General features: G+C 41.4%; 1 protein-coding gene across 16 annotated transcripts in view; it reads left to right on the plus strand.

The window, feature by feature from the left end:
* The window catches only part of MAST4 (microtubule associated serine/threonine kinase family member 4), a 443,961-nt gene that overhangs the window by 367,495 nt on the left and 54,477 nt on the right, over positions 1-21,989 (plus strand). For all 16 annotated transcript variants that reach the window (XM_053288780.1, XM_053288778.1, XM_053288779.1 and 13 more), the window contains 4 exons: positions 2,567-2,668; positions 11,004-11,136; positions 17,572-17,639; positions 19,037-19,122. In XM_053288780.1, coding sequence (XP_053144755.1) covers positions 2,567-2,668; positions 11,004-11,136; positions 17,572-17,639; positions 19,037-19,122 — 389 coding nt within the window. The remainder of the gene's footprint in view (positions 1-2,566; positions 2,669-11,003; positions 11,137-17,571; positions 17,640-19,036; positions 19,123-21,989) is intronic.

Consider the following 21,989-nt stretch of genomic DNA (forward strand, 5'->3'; position numbering starts at 1 on the left):
GCTTTGTTTCTCCTGTCACTCTTGCAATACTAAAATGCAATCATACATCAGTATAACCTTTAAACAACTGGATTTATACTGTATCTCAAATTTAATTTTTAATGTTTTAATTCACAACGAGAAAACAGTTCTTTTGAAAACCAAGTCTCTAGTAATAAATACAATTGCAAAGAACACCCAAATTGCATCCTGTTTGATTAAACTTCACACTTATGAATATCTATCCAGTATAGTGGAGACTTAAGTAGTAGATGCAATTTGAACTTTATCCTGCAGCTTCTATTGTTCAAACAAAGAAGTGCCTTTTTGAGATATGAACAAAGGAGCGTCAATATCTTTCAGCCAGAAGAAGCAACATATGGCTTCTTTGCATTCATTAGGTCTCTGAAAGTCTATTCTTTGTTACTGGACAAAAAAAAAGTTTGAAAGAAATTTGGAATGCAATTCAAAACCTCTTACAAATTATTTTTGAACCTTTTTTGAAAGTGCTCTTTTTGTTCCAGTTCTTTGACATTATTATTTCCATTTCTTTTCTGATTATCTACGCAATGTACCATCCCAGTTATTTCTCTTAGTTCACTTACCTGCTATTTTTCACCATGTGTGCAGATTAGTTGCTGCTTGTTCTACAGATATGGAGGTAAAATGTTTACTACTTAAGTATATTATTGTATAGCTCAAAAAGGCAAGCAGGCTTTGGATGACCTTGGGCTGAGAGCACAAAAGTGTGCTGTGTGGAGTTTTTTTAAAAAAATATTGAACTCACATTTGAGCGGTTTACACAGTTATTCTTGCTGGATTGAGTCTCTCTCTGTGTGTACTAGCCGGACAAACAGGTAGTCTATCTTGAGCTCTTTGGAGCAAGGGGAGAATACAAATGTGACTGATCATAGATGGCTTGAAAATATTAATTACCTGCTTGGAGTTGTAGAGAGGCTGAATCTAGGCTCTGAAGCACATTGTCTGTGTTATTTCAGCTGATGGTACAGATTACCTGTTTGACCACCAGTGTACACATGTATGCATTTCGTTATTTAGAGCTTTCTGTTGCACGTGAGAGTTTGTGCACTGGGATCATTCTGGTCACAAGAAATGCAAATAAGTATTGTAGGGATTATCTGATAAACAGAATTCTGCAAATGTCTATTGACGTGGCAGTCCCAATTCCCTTCTCCACTCACCTGCTCGTAAACTGAATTCATGAAGGCTGGGTCTTTTTGAGAAGTTGAGTTTCTTTTTTCCATTTTGGTCAGTTTTGCCAACAAAAAGAGAGAACGAAGATGTTTCCATTTCAAGTTCTCCATAGATAGGCTCTCAATTTCTGCTTTGAGCAGCCGTGCTTGTAATGATGCTTGTCGGAACCATCCTGACCTAAGTGGATTTCATACCCCAGCTGCTGCTGCTCTGTGAGATATAGTGAAACAAGCAGAATTGCCAGAAGTCAAAACTGTAAGGAAAATACCATCATATGATAATACTGCATGATTCCAGTTTCCATACATTTGGTATAAAAGGTACTCTTAATTCTAGCATCCTTAGACAGATGAAGGAAAGGTTTCATGAGAACTGGCAGGTAACAGGAGTTTAGCAAGAAACACGATGCCAGAAATTATTATCATAAATATTTGTGTGTTAGCTATAGAATTTTAAATATATTTATGTATTTCCTGCTTTTTCCAATAAGTACAAATCAGCTTACAATAAAATGTAATGCAACATTTTAAAAAAAAAATCCCCAATAGTTCAGCTATTCTCAACTACCAAATTCACATATAGTTATTGTTCCATAAAGGGGCTACTTTGTTAATCCTCTTGACCATGTTTCACTTCCTCCAGAAATGGTTTATCCTCATAAACACAGAAACCTAGTAATAGGAACATAGGAAGCTGCCTTATATGGAGTCAGACCATTGATCCATCTAGCTCAGTATTGTCTATACTGACTGGCAGCGGCTCTCCAAGGTTTCAAGCAGGAGTCTCTCCCAGCCCTACCTGGAAGCCATAACCGGCTTTTGGCCCGCATCTTGTCCACAATGGAACAGGCACATTCACATATTGGGCAAATTTACTCTGAAGTCCCTGCGAGTTATCGGGTAACACTTCACACACATGATTTGAGTTTTTCACTGCTTGTTAGAGTGCAACCCAATTTATATCCGAGGTAAAAAAAATTCCACTTTTTGCATTGGGTTTGTTTGGATAGCGTTGAGTTCAAAGTAAAGCCTCACAGAAAACTCGCGGTAAACCATGCTGTGTGGAGAACTCCCTGGAGATTCTAGGGATTGAACCTGGGACCTTCTCCATGCAAGATGGATGGTCTGTCACTGGGTTATGGCCCCAACCCTTTTACTGGTCAACTGAAGACACATTCTAAACACCTTTCCTGCAATTTAAGATAAACATTTTTGTTTACAGATTTATTGGACACTGTCATTGTTGACAGGATATGATTATGTTGAGGTGATTGTGTTGGAAGAATATGCATTTAACTTCACCTATTATGTTTGGTTCATGATAGTAATGGTTTATTCAACATCAAGGTCTTTTTACATCTTTTATTTGACAGGCTCAAGAACGATCAGAAAGTGGAGAACTGGCATTTATTAAACAGCTTGTTCGAAAGATTCTTATTGTCATTGCTCGTCCTGCTCGCTTGCTTGAATGCTTGGTAAGATTATGCTTTTTTAAATTGGTTTGGACATTTGGCTTGCCACTGAAGGTCAATGGGAGAGTTCCAAAGAATGAATAGCATGTGTTATTTTTGTACTGTTGCTTTTAACACATTTTTAGTACATTAAATATTGTCTTATAAATTGCAATCTTGGAAACTGGTGCTATGTAAGCATTGAATAGTAGTGCTATGTGACTGTTTTATTATTTGCCTTGTTCTCTGGGACCAAGTAGATGAATGCTCAGGAAATAGAATGCAAACATTTGAACTCTGTAATTTGGAGCTTGAATGCATGTATTCTTTTTTAAAATCAGCGAAAAGGGCTTAAAATATATTGTTTTGGCTGTTCTGTGTATGTGAGCACACACAACCTGGTTCACCTGTGAGAAGTTTTCAAAGTTAAGTTACTAGATTTCTAATAAGCATAGATTTCTGTGAACTATTGCCCAAATACTCTATGGCCATGCTCCTATATTTATTACTTTAGGTTATTGATTAGATACCTGATCAGGAGTCACTCTACAAAGTTTCCATGAAATTCCATGAACAGCTTGCTTGCAGGTTGATTGTTCTCCTGTCCCACCTGTGCCTTCTACCTGAGGTTTGACTGATTCCACCTGTCCCTGTGGACCAGAGATCTCTTGTGAGAGGGGAGATTTCTGGAACCCTTGGGAGCATAAATTGGAAGAAGGCACGCCAGAGATGTAGCCAGTGGACCACCTGCAGGTGACCGCCAAAGGGGGCCCTTTGGTGCTGGGCCTTCAGTGTGGGACTGGTGTTGGTGTTGGTGTGTGTGTGTGTATGTGGGGAGAGTTATACTAAGGTGGGGTTTGAGGTCTAAGTTAAAGTTAGTTAGTCCTCCTTTATTGGGTTGTGCCAGGCCTTTGTTGTAATGTGTTTGGGTTCTCTTAGGCAGGGTGATGTGGGGTCTGGAAGCTCTGGGGCAACTATTGCTGTTGTGGTGGGCAATAGAAGAACTGGTGTTGGGAAAGCAGCTGGCTATTACAAGGGGAGGGAAGCCAGTAATTTAGTAACTGTTTCCACTTCTGGCTGCCCTGTCAGTTCTCTGGCCTCGGGGAACAGTTCCAACTATCCACAGAACCTAGCCTTGCTCCTTTGCAATGCCAGGTCGGTTCAGAATAAGATCCAAATCATCCATGACTTGATCATGGACAAGGGAGCCAACCTGGCTTGTATAACTGAGACCTGGATGGGGGAGGCTAGTGGCCCAGTTTGGGCCCAGCTTCTCTCACCAGGCTACTCTGTTGTGGAGCAAGCTAGGGGAAGTGGGCAGGGGTGTGTGTAGTGGCTGTGGCCCATAAGAATGCCATCTCCTTTGCCAGGGCCCCTGTGAGACAGTTGACTTAAACTGAGTGTGTATTTCTGAGGCTGGGAACTAGGGATAGATTGATGATTCTGTTGGTGTACCATCCACACTGCTGCCCAACTGACTCTCTAACTGAGCTGACAGAGCTGACCCAGACTCTTAGTGCTGGGGGGCTTCGATATCCATTATGAGGCTGACTTGTCTGGTTCGGCTCAGGAGTTCATAGCGGCCATGACAACTGTGCGCCTATCCCAACTAGTTTCAGGACCAACTCACTCCTTCCACACAATCAATTTGATCTTTTGTGTGGATCAGGGGGGTGTTCCGCAGGTGGGGGAATCCAGTGGTTTCCCCATTGTCATGGATGGACCACTACCTGGTTAAGCTTGGTTTCACGGCCACAACCCAGCCCTGCAGGGGTGGAGGACCTATTAAGATGCTCCACCTGAGATCGCTGTTGGACCCAGTACGATTCCATAAAGCCTTGGATGGTTTTAATGTTGGTGCTGCCAGTGATTCTGTTGATGCCCTGGTGGGAACCTGGAACAGGGAACTCAGCAGGGCAGTAGACACGATCTCTCCTAAGTGTCCCTTCCGACCTGCTTTAAGAGTGGCCCCTTGGTATATAGAGGAATTTCAGGTTCTGTAGCAGCAAGGTGGAGCTCAAGTGGAGGAGAACTCTGATAGAAATTGACAGGATGCAGCATAGAGCCCATTTGAAGGTTGATGCGGAAGCAGTGCATGCAGCAAAAGACTAATTCTGGTCTGCACGCATTGCTTCTGCAGGTTCATGTTCAGAAGAGCTGTCCTGGGTTGTGAGGAGTTTGATTCAGGCTCCCATTTCGAACCAGTCCCCGGAGACTTTATTTTGCTGTGATGCTTTTAATGTGTTCTTTGTGGACAAAATCTCTTGTATTCGGGCCAACTTGGACTCCACTGTTTTTGCAGCGTCTATTAAGGTGGTGTTCAGCAATCCTCCTTGCAGTGTTAGATTGGATCAGTTTCAATCTGTGATGCCTGAGGATGTGGACAAGCTGCTTGGGGTGGTGGGGCCTGCCACTTGTTCTGTATCCTTGCCCTACTTGGCTACTTTTATCTAGCAGGGAAATTGTTGATGGCCTAGTTAATTGCATTAACTCATCGCTGAGGGATGGTAGGATGCCTCCTTGTTTGAAGGAGGCAATGATTAGACCACTTCTTAAGAAGCCGCCCCTAGATCCCTCAGTGATGGATAATTATAGGCCGGTCTCCAATCTCCCATGTTTGGGCAAGGTGACTGAGAGAGTGGTGGCTAACCAACTTGAGGCAGTTTTGGAGGAAATTGATTATCTAGACCCATTTCAAACTGGCTTTACAACAGGTTATGGGATTGAGTCGTCCTTGGTCGTCCTGATGGATGACCTTTACCAGAGAATCGACAGAGCGAGTGTGACTCTGTTGGGTTTTTAAAAATCTCTCGTCAGTGATCAATACTATCGACGATTGTATCCTCCTGGATTGCCTGGGGGAGTTGGGGATAGGAGGCACTGCCTTGCAGTGGTTCCGCTCCTGTCTCTCAGACAGGATTCACATGATGGAACTTGGTGACGGTTGCTCTTCGAAACGGGAGCTATTATATTGCCCCTGCTAACTGGGCAAATAGGCACCTTTTACCGTGGTGATTCTCTTTATTTAGCAGGGGGAGAGTAACTGGCCCTATCCACCCCCAGCACAGTACTTCCAATGACTGTTGCTGGTGTGTGTCTTATGTTTCTTTTTAGAATGTGAGCCCTTTGGGGACAGGGAGACATCTTATTTATTATTTCTCTTTGTAAACCGCCCTGAGCCATTTTTGGAAGGGCGGTATAGAAATTGAATTATTATTATTATTATTATTATTATTATTATTATTATTATTATTATCATCATCATCATCATCATCATCATCATCATCATATGGAGTCCTTCAGAGCTCCATTCTGTCACCAATGCTTTTTAACTAGTTATGTGCACGGAACCGCGGAGCTACAGTCCGGCACTGGGGTGGGGGTTCCTTTAAGGGCAGGGGGAGGGTGTACTTACCCCTCCCACCGCTTTCCCCCCTCCGTCGCACCTTTTTTAGTTAGCAGTTTCGGCGGCAGGATACCTCCCTGCTGCCCCTTCCCCCGCTCAGCTGAAAAAGGCTTCAGGAAGCCTTTTGCACGTGCGCACATTGCAGAGACATGACATGCACACACGCAAAATGCTTCCTGAAGCCTTTTGCAGCCGAGCGGGGGAAGGGGCGGCAGGGAGGTATCCTGCCACCCAAATTGCTAACTAAAAAAGGTGCGTCGGAGGAGGAAAAGCAGCGGGAGGGGTAAGTACACCCTCCCCCCGCCCTTAAAGGAACTCGCACCACAGTCGGCCCAAACTCCGAACCGCCCATGTCCAGACCAGTCTGGAGGCGTGTAGAATGGCCTCCGGACCGGTCCATGCACATCACTATTTTAACATCTACATAAAACCGCTGGGTGAGGTCATCCAGAGATTTGGTGCATGGTGTTATCAGTATGCTGATGATACCCAAATCTATTTCTCCTTATCATCATCAGAAAATGGCATTCACTCACTAAGTGCCTGCCTACGGGCAGTAGTGGGCTGGATGAGGGTTAACAAATTGAAGCTGAATCCAAGCAAGATAGAGGTGCTCATTGTGGAGGATCGGAATTTGAGGGATGAGTTAGATCTTCCTTTGGTGGACAAGGTTACTCTCCTCCAGAAGGAACAGGTATGCAGCTTGGAAGTGCTCTTGGATCCAGGCCACATCCTGGTATCTCAGGTGGAGGCTATGGCCAGGAGAGCTTTCCATCAGCTTCGACTGATTCGACAGCTGCGTCCATTCCTTGAAGAGAATGATCTCAAAACAGTGGTGCATCAGCTGGTAACTTCCAGGCTTGACTGTTGCAATGTGCTCTATGTGGGGCTGCCTTTGTATGTAGTTCAGAAACTTCAGTTAGTTCAAAATGCAGCAGCCAGACTGGTCTCTGGGGTAACCTAGAGAGACCATATTATGCCTGTTTTAAAACAGTTACACTGTCTGCTAGGGGTGTGCATGGAACCGCACAGCTGCGGTCCGGCACTGTGGAGGGGGTTCCTTTAAGGGCGGGGAGGGTTTACTTACTCCTCCTGCCACTTGTCCCCCTCCAGCGCTCGTATTTACTGTAGAAATGCTCCTGTAGAAATGCTCCTTGAAATGAAATGTAGAAATACTGTAGAAATGCTCCTTATTGCTCCTCAATGAAAAGGCTCCGACAAGCCTTCTGCGCACGCGGCGCGCGAGCTTCACGTCTCCCCAACGCCGGAGGCCCGGTCTACCCGGCCTCGGCCCCTGCCGGCTGGTAGACCGGGCCTCCGGCGGCCAGAGGCCTGGTCTACCCACCGGGACGAGGCCAGGTAGACCGGGCCTCCGGCGGTCGGAGGCCCGGTCTACCCGGCCTCATCCCGGCGGGTAGACCGGGCCTCCGGCGTCGGGGAAACGTAAAGCTTGCGCGCCGCGTGCGCAGAAGGCTTGTCAGAGCCTTTTGTGTTGAGGAGCAGTAAGGAGCATTTCTACAGTATTTCTACATTTCATTTCAAGGAGCATTTCTACAGGAGCATTTCTACAGTAAATACGAGCGCTGGAGGGGGCAAAGCGGCGGGAGAGGTAAGTAAACCCTCCCCGCCCTTAAAGGAACCCCCTCCACCCGAACCGGACTGGCCAGGTCCGAACCGGTCCGGACGGTCCGGAGGCCTTTACAATGGCCTCTGGACCGGTCTGGACCCATCCCTACTGTCTGCCGATATGTTTCTGGGCAAAATACAAAATGCTAGTTATTACCTTTAAAGGCCTGAACAGCTTGGGTCCACTCCAGGCTGCCTTAGAGAGTGCCTTCTTCAGTATGATCCCCATCGCACGTTGAGGTCCTCTGGAGAGGTCTGACTCCAGTTACCACCAGTACGTCTGGTGGCGACTCAGAACTGGGCCTTCTCTGTAGCTGCTCCTGACCTATAGAATGCACACCTAGCAGATATCTGCAGTGTAGGCTTACTGTTGGCCTTTAAGAGAGCCCTAAAAACTTACTTGTTTGGCCAGGCCTTCCAAGGTTTTTAAATTTTTAAGTATTTTAATTTATTTTAATGGTTTTAAAATTGTTTTTATATTGTTTTAAGCAGTGCTTTTTAAACTTATGTTTTGTAAACTTGTTGTGCATCATCCAGAGTCTTTGAATGGGATGGTCTAGAAATTTAATAAATGAATGAATGAATGAATGAATGAATAAAATTACTTGCTTTGCACAGAGAAAAAAATTGCAGCCCACCTTATAATTTACAAGGCTCTGTGTGGTTGATCATTGCTTATATTAATGAATATCTGGAAAAAAAATCTGGAGTTTTCTCCGGAACACTCCCATTCTTCTGATCCCCATCAGTTGGGAATGGAACTATAGCTTAATGGTTAGGGATGTGCATGAACCTTTGTGTAGCCAATATAACCCCATTGTGTGAGGGTGGATTTGTAATTCTGCTATATTTATTGCTTATCAGTATTTCTTATATTAAAACTGTCTCTCTGAGGAGCAAAGAAAATTTGCATCAGCAGTTGGTCTGGGAAATTTGTATATGGCACTCATCCAATACACATCACCTTTAGCAGCTGTCACAGGTCTCCATTTATAGAGACTTGTGTATTATTTCTTCCATTTTAGGTTTGTCTTGAGAGATGAGGAGGTGGTTTTGATGGAAAGAGACTGATGAGAAAGTGAAAAACATAAATCAGCTAGAATAGATCATTGCCATTGGGAAAGTGTGTGTGTGTGTGAGAGAGAGAGAGAGAGAGAGAGAGAGAGAGAGAGAGAGAGAGAGACTGATTGATTGACTGACTTCCAGAAGTTTTTTCAACATTTTATTGGTAATAAAATCTAAATTGTCTGAAATTTGCAGACATCCTCTAGGTGACACCACCCCTCCAAATCTGCTGCAGATATAATGTAAAATAAGATGATATATCAGTGAAATACACATTGCACTGCTCAAAATACTATCTTCAAATGACTTCTTTATCTTTAATGAAAGATATTAAAATAACTTACAGATTTTTCCACAAAACATGCAAGTTAAAACAAAACTGAGCAAACATTTCGGTGTGATACACCATCCTCAGTGCTCCATTTAGCACATTGTCAGCATGCTTGCTGAATGGAGCACTGGTGATGTATTTCACTGTATTCACTGAAACGTTTGCTCTGTTATGTTTTGGCTTACATGTTTTGTGGAAAAATCTGTAAGTTATTTTAATATCTTTTTCCCATTAAAGAGGTGATTTGAAGTCTGTCTGATGTAAAATACTTATTGATCCTTAATTGCAACTGATCATTCAACTCTAGGAAACAAGTGTTGGTTACATCCTTTTGCCATTGGATAACATGTCATATGCATATTTAATGTCCCTTTAGGCATTTTTAAAAATATGTTGAAGCATAATCCTGTAGGTTTTTTGGGGGGGGGGCGTACTTCCTGGATTATTTATCGCTGATTTATTTATTTATTTATTATCTCTGATAACGGTAAAATCAACTAAGCGTGCAGATAAACAGTTTTTCCCATTGAGGGTTTTGAAGCTAGAATTGGGAGAGGCAAGTTCTAGACAACTGCTTGATAGAGAGAGTCTAGGGACACTCTGGCAGTTGTATAGTTAAACAAATATTCCCTTTCCCCTACTCTTGCTTTTATGAGGTTTTGTTTACTTCCTCTATCAAGAAGGTGCCAAGGGTCTGTGAGGTGACAAGGAGATGTGGTGGGCCTTGTGAGGATCTGTGAGGCAGTGACTGGGTGGCTAGTGGACGTCCAAGTACATGTGAGGAACCAAGGGCCTTCTAAGGGCATGTGCGGTGCGAGCAAAGCGACAGGGGGCCTTAGAGGGGCAGAAGGCCTTGCAAGGGCATGAAAAATGGCAGTAATGTGGCAAATAGATGGGAATATGAGGCTGTGGGTATGGCCTTAATAAGGGCATGCAAGACCATGCCTGGCTGAGGGATGGACTTGTGAAAGAATGCGGCAGTGGCAGGGTGGCAAATCGATTTGTGAGGGGTTGTGTGATGCAGCTGCTGGGTACCAAATGGGCTTGAGGTCATGCGACACAGAGGTGAGGTGAATGTAAGGTGGTGGCAAGGTGCTTGCTAATCCCTCCTAATTGAACAAAGAGGGGTCTTTTAAAAGTTCTCTTATATTGAACAGGGGGAGAGCAACTGACCCTATCCAACCGCAGCACAGCATTCCTCCAGTGGCTGTTTCTGATGTCTACCTTGTGTTTTGAGTCCTTTGAGGATAGGGAACAGTCTTTCCCACAATACCCGGTCAGATTAATTATCTCAAAACTTTTGATTCAAGATGAGAGTTAAGGTGCTTTCAATTTTCAATCATGCTCTAAAAAGCATGGAAAATTGCATCTTACCGCATTGATGCCATATAAGCTTTAAAGACTTCATATAGTCTAGTCTATTATGCTGGCATTACAAATTAGGCTCTATGCATGCAGACGTTGCATTGGTCTTTCAGTCTGACACTGGACTAGAGAGGGATGCATCCAGGTAGAAATCAAACTGGTGCAGCTTCCCCATGTACTTGCTAGAGATGCCCTTGATGACTGTCTGACTGATACATTCCTACAAGGCACAGTGCTTTTCCAAAATGCAGCCATACTAGCTAGCCAGAAATTCAAGAGACAACTTTAAAAAGGCACCTCTTTGCTCAGTTAGCAGATATCACACTAGGATAATCCTTTTTCTCTTCTCTGTTTTTCACTAAAGAACAAATGAAATTTTAATTGTAATGATGAATCATTTCATGCTAATGGTAATGCTGTTTACAGTATTTAGAGCTATCCTGCTTCAAAATTGTTTTCATAAAGAAAATATCTTAAGATTTGCAACCATGTTAAGAAAACGCTGTACTTTCCCACTGAAATAAACAAAAATAAAATTTAAACATTGCCACAATTTCTTCTTTCAGGAATTTGATCCTGAAGAATTTTACTATCTTTTGGAAGCTGCAGAAGGACATGCAAAAGAAGGGCACGTCATTAAAACAGACATCCCTAGATATATCATCAGCCAGCTGGGGTTAAATAAAGATCCTTTGGAAGGTATGAGAATTTTGTGGTCTAATAACAAGCTCTTAAATTATGTTCGAAACTACTTTTTCATTTATCTGGTTAATAACATTCTACACATTTCTACTTTGTCCACCATTACCTTGGTTTTAGAAACCAAACTGTTAGCAAATAGCCAGAGATGTAGAGGGGCAAAATGAAGATAAAGGATAAAACTATTCCATTGTTCATCTCAAAAGGTACAATCTGATAAAGGAAGAAAAAGCTGAACTACTCGATACCTATTCTCGTTAAGTCTTTTCAAAGAAAGCAGGCTGCAGTGAAGTGTTTAGCAGTGCTGACAAAAGCAAGGGGAGTTCTGGTGAGGTCAGGTCCTAGAGCAAGATAATGCAGGATCTTGTGAATCCAAGATAATGAAGGATCATGTGAATCCAAGATAATGAAGCAGCACATCGAAGCATACTTGGACAATCCGGACGCAAGTAATTTTAATTGCATTCACTCAAAGATTCTAAAAGAGTTTGTGAACACATTTCAGTAGTTTTGGCTAAGGGAGTAGCAGGGTTGACACAAATTAAATCATGTGGGGTGGGTGGGTTCTGTTTTCTTTCAGTTACAGTCAGTGCCTCCTTTTAGAATGATCTTGTTTAAAAGGAATTTGAGTTTATTACAAACATGTTGAAGGTATACATATATGCTCTTAAAACTGAATCATAACTTTATTAGAGATGGATGAGCCCTTTTTCCTTTCACCACAAACTAGCTTGGAAATGGTACAACCTTTTAGCCAAAAAAAAAAATTAGATCTTTTTCCAAGCCATTTCGAAGCTTGGTAAATATTCAGTCTGCCATCCCTCCAATTCCCCAGGCACTCTCCCCACGAACTCCTACCCCAAAACAACACTCACCCTTTCTCTTTGTTCTAATTATCTGTGGGGTAGTGGTGGCGAGAGTAGCAATGACAGAGTGAGGAAGGGCTTTTCCCCCTGCCAGTTGCCCTGACTCACTCCAAAGTAGCATGCCAGAAGAAGTGGCAGCATGGGGGTGCAAAGCTTTTTTTCTTCCTCCTCTGCCACGCCCTCCATCATCCTATGCTGCTCCTGAGCACATCCCTAATAAAGGGAAACTTTCAGTAGCCCTGGAGACCTGTAGTGTCTCCAAGATGTGCTTACCTTTGTGGCATTTTAGAGCAAAAAAGGTAAGGAGAAAAGGGGAAACCTCTCCCCTCCCCACTTTGCCATTGCTTTCCCCACTGCTGATAAAGTGGACGGTTGTTTTGGCATTAGGGGTTGATGGGGATTGGGGAGAGATCCAGCAAACTTCTTTAAGCAGAGAAGAATGTCAAGGATGCGAAGAGCTCACATCTCCTTTCAGACGGGCTTTTTGAACTTCTAAAGGTTTTTTTCTGAGCCAAAGACTGAAGAAACTTATCAGCATCTTGGCAAACTGGTATTTATCAAACATATTGAGCTTAATGCACTTTTCTGTGTTTAAGGGCCTCTGAGGTTAAGCATTGTAAATAACACAATCAGTAACATCTTTTGTTGTTGTATTGTGGGCTTCCTATGGACCTAGGGGCTAACTTTAATTGCAGGATCCAGGAGGTGCCATATTGTAGTGATATAAGAGATCACACTAAGATCATCCACAAAACTCAAATAGGTTTTCTTGTATTTTTGTTTATGCCCTCCGACTACTTGAGCTCTACAATGTGTTCAGTTTCAAATTATGAATATTTGATACTATCAGCCAAACAGCAGAGACATTTTACTTTGTCCAGTAACTACCAGCCTTTGTTTCTGGAAAATTCTGGACATTTACAGCACAACCTATTCATATTCACTTAGAAGTTGGGATTTACTTTGTTCAGTGGGCCTTGCTTTCAAATACAGGTGTAGTCTTAATGGTAAAGGAAGTAAGATATATTTATATGTTAAACATATCCTTACATGTGTAGAAAGATCTAATTATGCATTGCAAAAGGCATGTAGGCTGCATGGCCAAAGGTTTTTGATTATGGTCCTAGGCTGTATAAAAGCTCGATTTAGTTGCAAAACAGTATATAATTCATATAGCAACTAAGCCGCATGTATGTTCCTTTGTCAAGGAAATATATATGTATTTCAAAATGGAAAACAATTTCAATCAATTAATTATATTGGTCTTGGTGAATTAACTCATTTAAATTGATTAAAGATGAATAATTCCAGTGAGTTATGTGATAGATAGAATATGGAGAATTACACCACACATTGAGGCTATTTGCTGTTAACATTACCCTTGGTTGAAGACCTGGAGTTCTCACTGTGGTGATAGCTTAGAATTACAATCCCATAACCTGTACATTTAATAGGCTGCTTGATAATTTTCTTGCTTTAAACTTCTACTGGTAATCATAATCATCAGTAGTGTATAAAATACAAATGCCTTCAGATTTATTTATTTTTTAAATTGTAGAGTTTCCCAGGAGAGAGCCTGTGCCATCTTCTCTCTATTGTTAGAATAAGTTTACATTTGTATAAATAATTGCAATAAAATGTGGTTTTTCCATTACGAAATACATCATATTCTGAGTGCATTATAGTAGGTATGTACATTCCAGTTCATTCATCTCAGACCAAGTTTCTGAATTGAATAAGAGCAGTGCAAACTATTTATTTCCAGTTGTAAGCAATGCCGCTCCTTTATACTTCAGTGGAAGTTGTTCTTCAATTGTAATATTTAGGATTGTGGCAATTTACTTACTCCTGCTTTTAAAAAAAAAATCTTTGCTGCAGTATCTACAGTACTTTTTCCCCCCAAGTGAAATAATGTATGGAGATAATGCCTGATAAACCTATACTGTACTTGAAACACCAGCACAACAGATTCATCATTTATTGGAGCCTGTTTGCTGTATTTTCAAAATGTTTCCTGGGCAGAAATGTTTCCCTGTGGCTTTTAAATTACCATCTTTACCTTTTTGAATCATGGGTCTTTAGAAATGGTTTAAATCAATGAAATAAAAAGGCAGATGTTTAATGGTATTTAGATGAGTTTTTAAAAAATGTCTTCAGGCATTGCAAAATGGTTCCTTAGCTCCCTGCTTCAAAAGCTGACTCTTGGTTTCATCCCATTAATACCTACTGTTTACAAATAATGTGTATTTTTCAGATAATGGTTATTTTGCAAAAAATAATGTTTAAAGATGAACCTTTCTAATTTTCTATTTATGAATATAATTTTTGAATTGAGAAGGCTGTCAACGATCATTATATAATGGCTTGCTTCTTCCCAAGCAAACAAACAAAAACCCTCTCTCAGCACTTCCATTATAAAATCCCATATTTTATAACTTGCTAGTAAAGCTAATCCAGAATTTGGCATGCTGCTATAGGTGGGCTTTATTGTAGTTAAAAACACATTGGTTTGGGTGGAAAATAAATCTCTGCCTTTATTCTTGACTTGGATTATATTAATGATTTGTCCTAAATTCGTAATAAACTTGAGTTTATGAATTTAGATCTATGAATTTAGTTACAGAATTGTCACTGTTTAAAAGCGAAACAGTAATCTACATGTATGTCTATATCATGGTGTATATAAAGGTCACTTTAAAGCCCTTTGTTTCTCTAAAATAGTGTTTCAGTGATTTAAAAAATCTTTTCCATGGGATGTATATATGAGCAATGCAATTATAATAAGTATTGAAAAATAATTTGAATCTTAAGTTACATGTGTGCTTCATACTAACCCACTTCAGACATTAGTTGAAAAGGACGGTGTACCCATGTCACCGTCCAAAGCAGGAACGGAAGTCCTGCCCTGCCAACGTGTCAATCATCTTCTTCACTCCCCTTCCTATCCTGTGCCTGAGTCTTCTTGATCATGGAATCGTCCATCATACACTTACAGTATTTGCCTCTTCAGATGAACACTGTAAGTGTGAGCAGAGCAGGAGAGGGTGTAAGGAAGATGATTGACACATTAGCAGGGTGGCCCTTCCATTCCTGCTTTGGACAGTGTACTCAAGTACACTGTGCTTTGTAAATCACATCTGAATGAGGCTATTGTTACGGTCCAATCCTGAGGCTTATTGCACATATTTTGAATTGGTGCACTACTACTCTGTAAACATGTAATGCCATGATTGCACCACTGTGGCAAGTGATACTGGGATATTGCATTGGCAGAACAATTTAGATCGGCACTTCTATGTTGAGAACAGATGCAGCTCTGTGATTTTGCATGACAGTGTCGCATAGCACAAAGATAAACAGAGTTGGAGGCTGTTGAGTTTAGAGACAGTTTACCCACATGCCATCATAAAGCCATATTACTTCCACAAAAGCTGGTGCTTTATGACAATAAAGGCTTCTAATGAGGTTACAACTGACATATGATAGTGGATTAGCCTGCCATACCTCACTTATCTTGCACAGCATGCTGATGTAGATAGTTATATTGATGCATGCAACACAGTACAGTGTCAGTTATGCCTATCTGTATGTCTAGATTTAATATGGACAAAATATACCTTTAACACCCCACCCCCTAAAAAAAACCTGCCTTTTGTGGGCCACACATACAATTGCAGCTCATATTCAGAATCTACCTGAGTTTTAATAGATGTAATTACTTGTTTGACCAAAGTAACACTTAACTTATAAAGGTCTTTGGGATTGTGCTGCATACAACTCTTCAGTGCCAAAATAAAATTCTATATCTGTGACATTTTAAAGTTAAAATCCGTGAAGGACATTTGAAAATGAAGATGATGAAATCATGTGAGTTTTCAGAAGGTAGTAAAGCCACCTAATGGCACCCCAGGAAATGACCTGCCTAGCAAGCATGAGGTTGCCAGTTCAAATCCCCGCTGGTATGTTTCCCCTATATCAGGCAGCAGCAATATAGGAAGATGCTAAAAGGCATCATCTCATACTGCGCGGGAGCAATGGTAAACCCCTCCTGTATTCTATCAAAGAAAAACTACAGGGCTCTGTGGTCGCCAGGAGTTGACACCGACTCAAGGGCACACTTTACCTTTAGTGAAGTTTTGTAGTATTCATGAGTCCATCTAAATTCCTTACGTTCTCAGGCAGAGTCAATTAACATCTTTAACGTGTATGCATAACCTTCTAAAAATGGGAGCTTAGATGAGTGTGGGACAGTTAGCTCATCACAAGGTTTACAGAATCCCCAAAAGGCTGCAGTTGCTGCTAGGTGAAAATGCTACAAAGCAGCTACAAAAAGCTCTATATAGTATGTGAATTACTTGGCTTTCTCCATTAGTATTTTGGCATCTTCCTGAGTCTTCTGGGACAGAAAAGCCTGCAGAAGTGTGAATTTTGTCCTCACACCAGACTTAAGCATAGCTTTATGTCTGGTTGTCTTGGAGAAAGTAATTATTAATAAAAGTAGCAGTGTTTTTGAATTTTAAGTTATGCTAGACACCTAAGCATTGTGACAACTACAAATAAAATATGTAACAGTGAGTGTAATGTTGAAGACAGAAAGCCTTCATATGAAAAGCTTAGATGTTTAAATTTAGATATAATTGAACTTCACAGTGCGATTCTGTTTAGTCTGGAATATAGTTTTTAACAGAAAAAGAAAGCACCTGCATGTATTGGTCTTTATTCCCAGTGTGTTTTGATACATAATGAGCCTTTTCTTGCGATTGCGTGAGAGGGCGAGCAGCGAGGAAGGCCGCAGAACGATCCGGCTACCGGGCTGGGAGGGCCAGGGCACACACGATACTCTGCTGTTTCCTCCGGCATTGCAGGGATCAGGATATGTCATCCCAGCCCCTGGAACTCCCACAATGCACCATGCATGTGCGGTGCATTGTCGGGATACCCCCAACGATGGGCAGGCACCCGTCAGCATTGCAGTGTCAGCTGAAAACAGCCAGTGCGGCACACGATCAGGAAAATAGGGCTAAGGGAGTGCTTGCTTCCTTAACCTCGATTAGGAGGCAGGTTCCAGAATGGGGTTAGGAGGTGTTGGCCTGCTGCAGTCGGGCCTGATCCTGGCAGTTCTCACATGCAACTTAAATGGGGCTGGACATCTCTAGCCCAGTTTAGGCTGCACATGAGAACAGCCTCAGTATCTATTTCATGGGGCAGAATATGTATATTCCTAAAACACAGCAAGAACTGCTTTTTTAAAAAGCTTCATAGCTGCAGCTACAAAATATTTTTTTTGGAGCAGTTCTTACTATGTTTTGAGAATAAGAATCCCCCCCCCCCCCGGAATATATGATACAATCAAAACAAACAAATTGGGAAGGAAGACTAGTGTGTGCAGCTGTTTTCTTTCTGTTGGATATGTCTTACAGCTGTTTCTGATCCCTATTGTTGAATAAAATTTATTTCCATGGAAAACGTGTAAAACCTGAGTCCCTCCATGTAGCTCAGCATTTTTGTAATAATTTTGGAAACTGTATTCTGAAAATAGAATTTTTTCTTTTTGTTTTCTTTTGTATAGAAATAGCTCAGCTAGCTAACTATGACAGTGGGACAGCAGCAACTCCAGAAACGGATGAATCTGTTAGTGTAAGTCTATTGTTTAAAGAGTTTGTTTTATTTCAATGAGTTTAAGAGAAATGATCATTTAAACTGATTATAATTTAAACTAAAAATTATTTAAATAATTTTTCAGACAGGATGAAAAAATTATCAAACATAACAAAGAAGCTATTGTGATTGTATTGTTTCATTATGTATGAATTTGTATGGCATGTAGAAACTTGTCTGATTTTAAAAACCAGTAGAAATATACAGTAGCAATTTTGAGGGCTATTTACAGTCTGTATTTGAGAGGGTCACTAACTTTACCCTCATTTTTATGGATTAAGTTACCAAAGATGCCTCTCTATTCTTGGTACACATTATATTATGTGGGTATGTAATAATATAGTCCAATCAAGAAATATTTTTTAAGTGTGGCTGAAATAAGAGAATGACTAATTGAACCGTAATTATGTAAATGAATCCAGGAATTACCCATCATAATTAAGAGGGCATAAATGATGATCTTTCATTTCAAGGTTTCCTTTCATTATCCCTTGAGCTGGTACAATAGAAGGAACAATTATAAGGAAGCTTGCAGTGCAGTTTGGTAGCAAGTAATGTGAATAGAATTCAGGCTGTGAATGAAATCAAGTTCAGTAGCACTTCATTGATTCTTCTCCAGTATGTGAGAGCTGGTTAGAAATATACTAAGGGGAAAATATCACCATATATTTGGTATTGTTCTTAATGGGTTAGTGTGGTGCAGTGGATAGAATGCAGATTTGACCCTGGGAAAATATATTCACTTGGGTCACCCTCACATCTACCAAATAGAAACATTTTGAGGATAAATAAGAGAGGAATTGTAACGCACAGATTTCAAATGCTTGGTCATTATTCCTTGCATGGTTCAAGCTAATTGTGGTTAATGTCATTTCTGTAGTCTTTGCAATGGCTCAATATATTTTAACAAATTACATGTCAAACAGCCACCAACAAAAATAGTTAGACACTGAAGCTGCTTGCTTCTGTGTGAGGAGATCTTCAAATTAATACAAGAAGTTGGCAGATGAAAGAATTGGCTGGATGGTTCAAATCAGTATCAATAAGACTATGTATTTTCACCTCTTTTCAACAAAAAGTCCTCAAAGCAGTTGTGAGAAGTTCAGGAAATGCTTCCTCATTGCTTTTTGGTTTGTGTTGCCCCTGTAGGATTGTTAGGACACAATGCTGCTGTGACAATAGAAGCCTCACTTGTTGGGATTCCCTGGATAGGGCCTAAGTTCTTTACCTAGTGCCCTGATTGCCATTTAGCTGGTTGGCTGGCTAGGGCTGCACTGCTACCTCTTTATGGTTTGAATCAGAGTATACTACGGCATGTTACAATATTTTGTGGCTCGTGTAACAGTCTCTCTCTCTCTCTCTCATTTGTTTTAAAGAGTTCTAACGCATCTCTTAAACTTCAGAGGAAACCTCGCGAAAGTGATTTTGAAACTATTAAACTGATTAGTAATGGAGCATATGGGTGAGTACTTCATGAAAGTCTTGTTTGCTCATGATTTTTGTTTTCTGGTATGTAGCGTAAGAAATGGCATGTAGGTACGTGCATTTTAAATCACTGTTTCTACTCTTAATGGGTTTTCCTCTTATCTTGCTACTTTTTTTTGTAGTATATGCAAAACCATTGCTATTTTGGAAGAAATCTAAAACTGTTACAATGGATAGCAACCATTTTAAGAAAATGATGCCAAACATAAGAACATCCCTGCTGGATCAGGCCCAAGGCCTATCTAGTGTGTGCCTGATCAAGTTGTGTATCTGTGAGTTTTCCCTGCCTCTAAAATGGAACTATAAAAATTGCAAATAAAAAAGGAACTCTCTGCCTTGGATTCAGTGACAGGCCTTGGGCTTATCTTTCAGCCTCAGTGCTAATTAGTTGCCTTTGATCAGGTCTTTCTTGTTCTCTGCTGGCCATTTGAAATTAAAATGTTTTATTCTACTGATTAAAATTTCTTTACAACTTGCCATTTTGCGACAGACTCTGCCTCCCATTACAAGTAGCTCCCAAGGCTCTGGTGGCAAAGAAGAAAAAGTTACTTTAAAAAACCTGCTAAATAGTCTAATCATACTTGTGGATTGTCACTTGACTGTATAGAGCCCTATTCTCGCATAATGTTATACATACATGCAGGTGTCTTTCCAAATGTACAGGTTTTTATTTGAATGGCTATACATGCATTTTAGAAGTGAAACTGGGTATAAACCACCTCAAATTCAGGGTACAGATAGCAAGTGTTCTACAGTAAATGTGTTGGTCATGTCTGAATAACTGTATGTGTATACAGATGTATGCAAATTCTACATGCATTGACTATAACATGTGAATTAGGAGTGTGTAAATCGATTTGCCTTCGGATTGAATTGGAGGTGATTTGCAGATTCGACCCCAAATCAAATCACCCTCAAAATACAGGACCCAAGGAGTTGAAGAGAATCACACCTGATTTCACCCAAATCAATTTGGGAAATTCGAATGCCATTTTTCTAGGGAAATGAGCCTCAAAATGGTTCTTTCCGGGGAGAGCTGGTCTACGAATTGGGATCAGCAGGTAGACCAACCTTCTGCTCTGAACTTGGTGCATCAGCCCGCCTCAGAGGACAGGTCTACCCGGGTAGACCTGCCCTCCAAGGCGGGCTGATGCGCTAAGTCGGGAACAGAGAGCAGGTCTACTCACCAATCCCAATTGGTAGACCAGCTCTCCCCGGAAATAAGTGCCATTTTAAGGCCCGTATCCCCAGCAAAATGGGCCTCAAAATGGTGTGCAAATCACCTGAATGGATTCAGGTGATTTAGGGCTGATTCTTCGAGGCAGCTGGCCAAGCCAGCTGCTTTTGATGAATCAATTTGAGGGTCTATAATTTAATTCTACCTCAAATAAAATTGCAGATTTTGATTCATGCCACAACCCTAGTGTGAATAGGGTTTAGGGCAGGTCATGAGAGATCCAAAAGGACCAACAGAGTCACACTTCCTCTGTCAATTCCCAATTGAAGATCATCCATCAGGCCGACCAAGGCAGTCTCCACCTCATGGCCTGCCCGAAAACCAGTTTGAAATGGGTCTAGATAATCAGTTTCCTCAAAAACCATCTGGAGCTGAGAGGCCACCACCCTCTCAATTACCTTGCCCAGCCACAGGAGGTTGGAAATTGCTCAACTCTGAGGGATCAAATGCAGGCTTCTTTAGAAGAGGTCTAATAATTGCCTCCTTAAGACAAGGAGGCATCCTGCCCTCCCTCAGAAAAACGTTTATGATTTCTACCAGGCCGCCTACAACAGCCTCCCTGCTAGACAGAACAAGCTATATTGGACAAGGGTCAAGAGAAGAAGTGGTAGGCCTCACTGCTCCAAGCAGCTTGTCCACATCCTCAGGAGTCACAAACTGAAACTGATCCAGTCAAATTGCATAAGAGGAGTCGTTGGGCACCTCCAGTTCAGACATCAGATTAATTGTGGAGTCTCTATCTAGGTCAGCCCGAATCCGAGAGATTTTCACAGAAGATCTGCGAAAAATTCATTAAACACATCACAGCAGGTGACTGATGTTTCCAAATTCTAGTTCAAGGGAGAGGGGGGCAGACACTAGCCCCCTCACAACCCTAGACAACTCCGCCGGATGTGAACTCGCAGGAGCAATACGGGCAGAAAAGAATTGCTTCTTTGCTGCACATATTGCCTGAGCATAGATCTTTAAATGTGCTCTGTGTCATAATCTGTCGGATTCGAGTTGAATCTTTCTCAACTTGCGCTCCAGTCGCCTACCTTGCCACTTCAGCCCCCATAACTCTTCCGTATACCAAGGGGCCAATTTTGAAGCGGGTCTGAGGAGAAGCTTAGGAGCAATCATGTCTACTGCCCAAGTTGTTCCAATTCTCAACCAGAGCATCAACAGGATCACCGTTAAAACCAACATTGAATCCTTCCAAGGCTTCTTGGAATCCTACTGGATCCAATAACCTCTTTGGGTGGACCATTCTAATAGGCCCCTTGCCCCTGCGGAGGTGGGAAGTGGCTATAATCCCAACCTTGTGTTTCTAAATCAACAGGAGTCACAAGATACATACAAAGAAAACCAAACAACCCAACGTGACTAGAACACTAGAAAAAAGGAGTACTCAAACAATCAACTTAACTCCCACAATTAATTTATCTGGTAGACATATCGGAGCCAAAGTGGCTTGCACACTGAACATAACAAAGTACATCAAAATGTAACAAGGAGTCTTCCCCCAGATGTATAGTACAGCTTCACATATAGGAATAACCAGTTCTTATCCTGTAGAGCTGTTAGTCCACAGTAGAGATACAAATCCCGTGGAATCCAGTGGAGAG

This window comes from Hemicordylus capensis, chromosome 2 (genome assembly GCF_027244095.1).
Source record: "Hemicordylus capensis ecotype Gifberg chromosome 2, rHemCap1.1.pri, whole genome shotgun sequence".
Lineage (NCBI taxonomy): Eukaryota > Metazoa > Chordata > Lepidosauria > Squamata > Cordylidae > Hemicordylus > Hemicordylus capensis.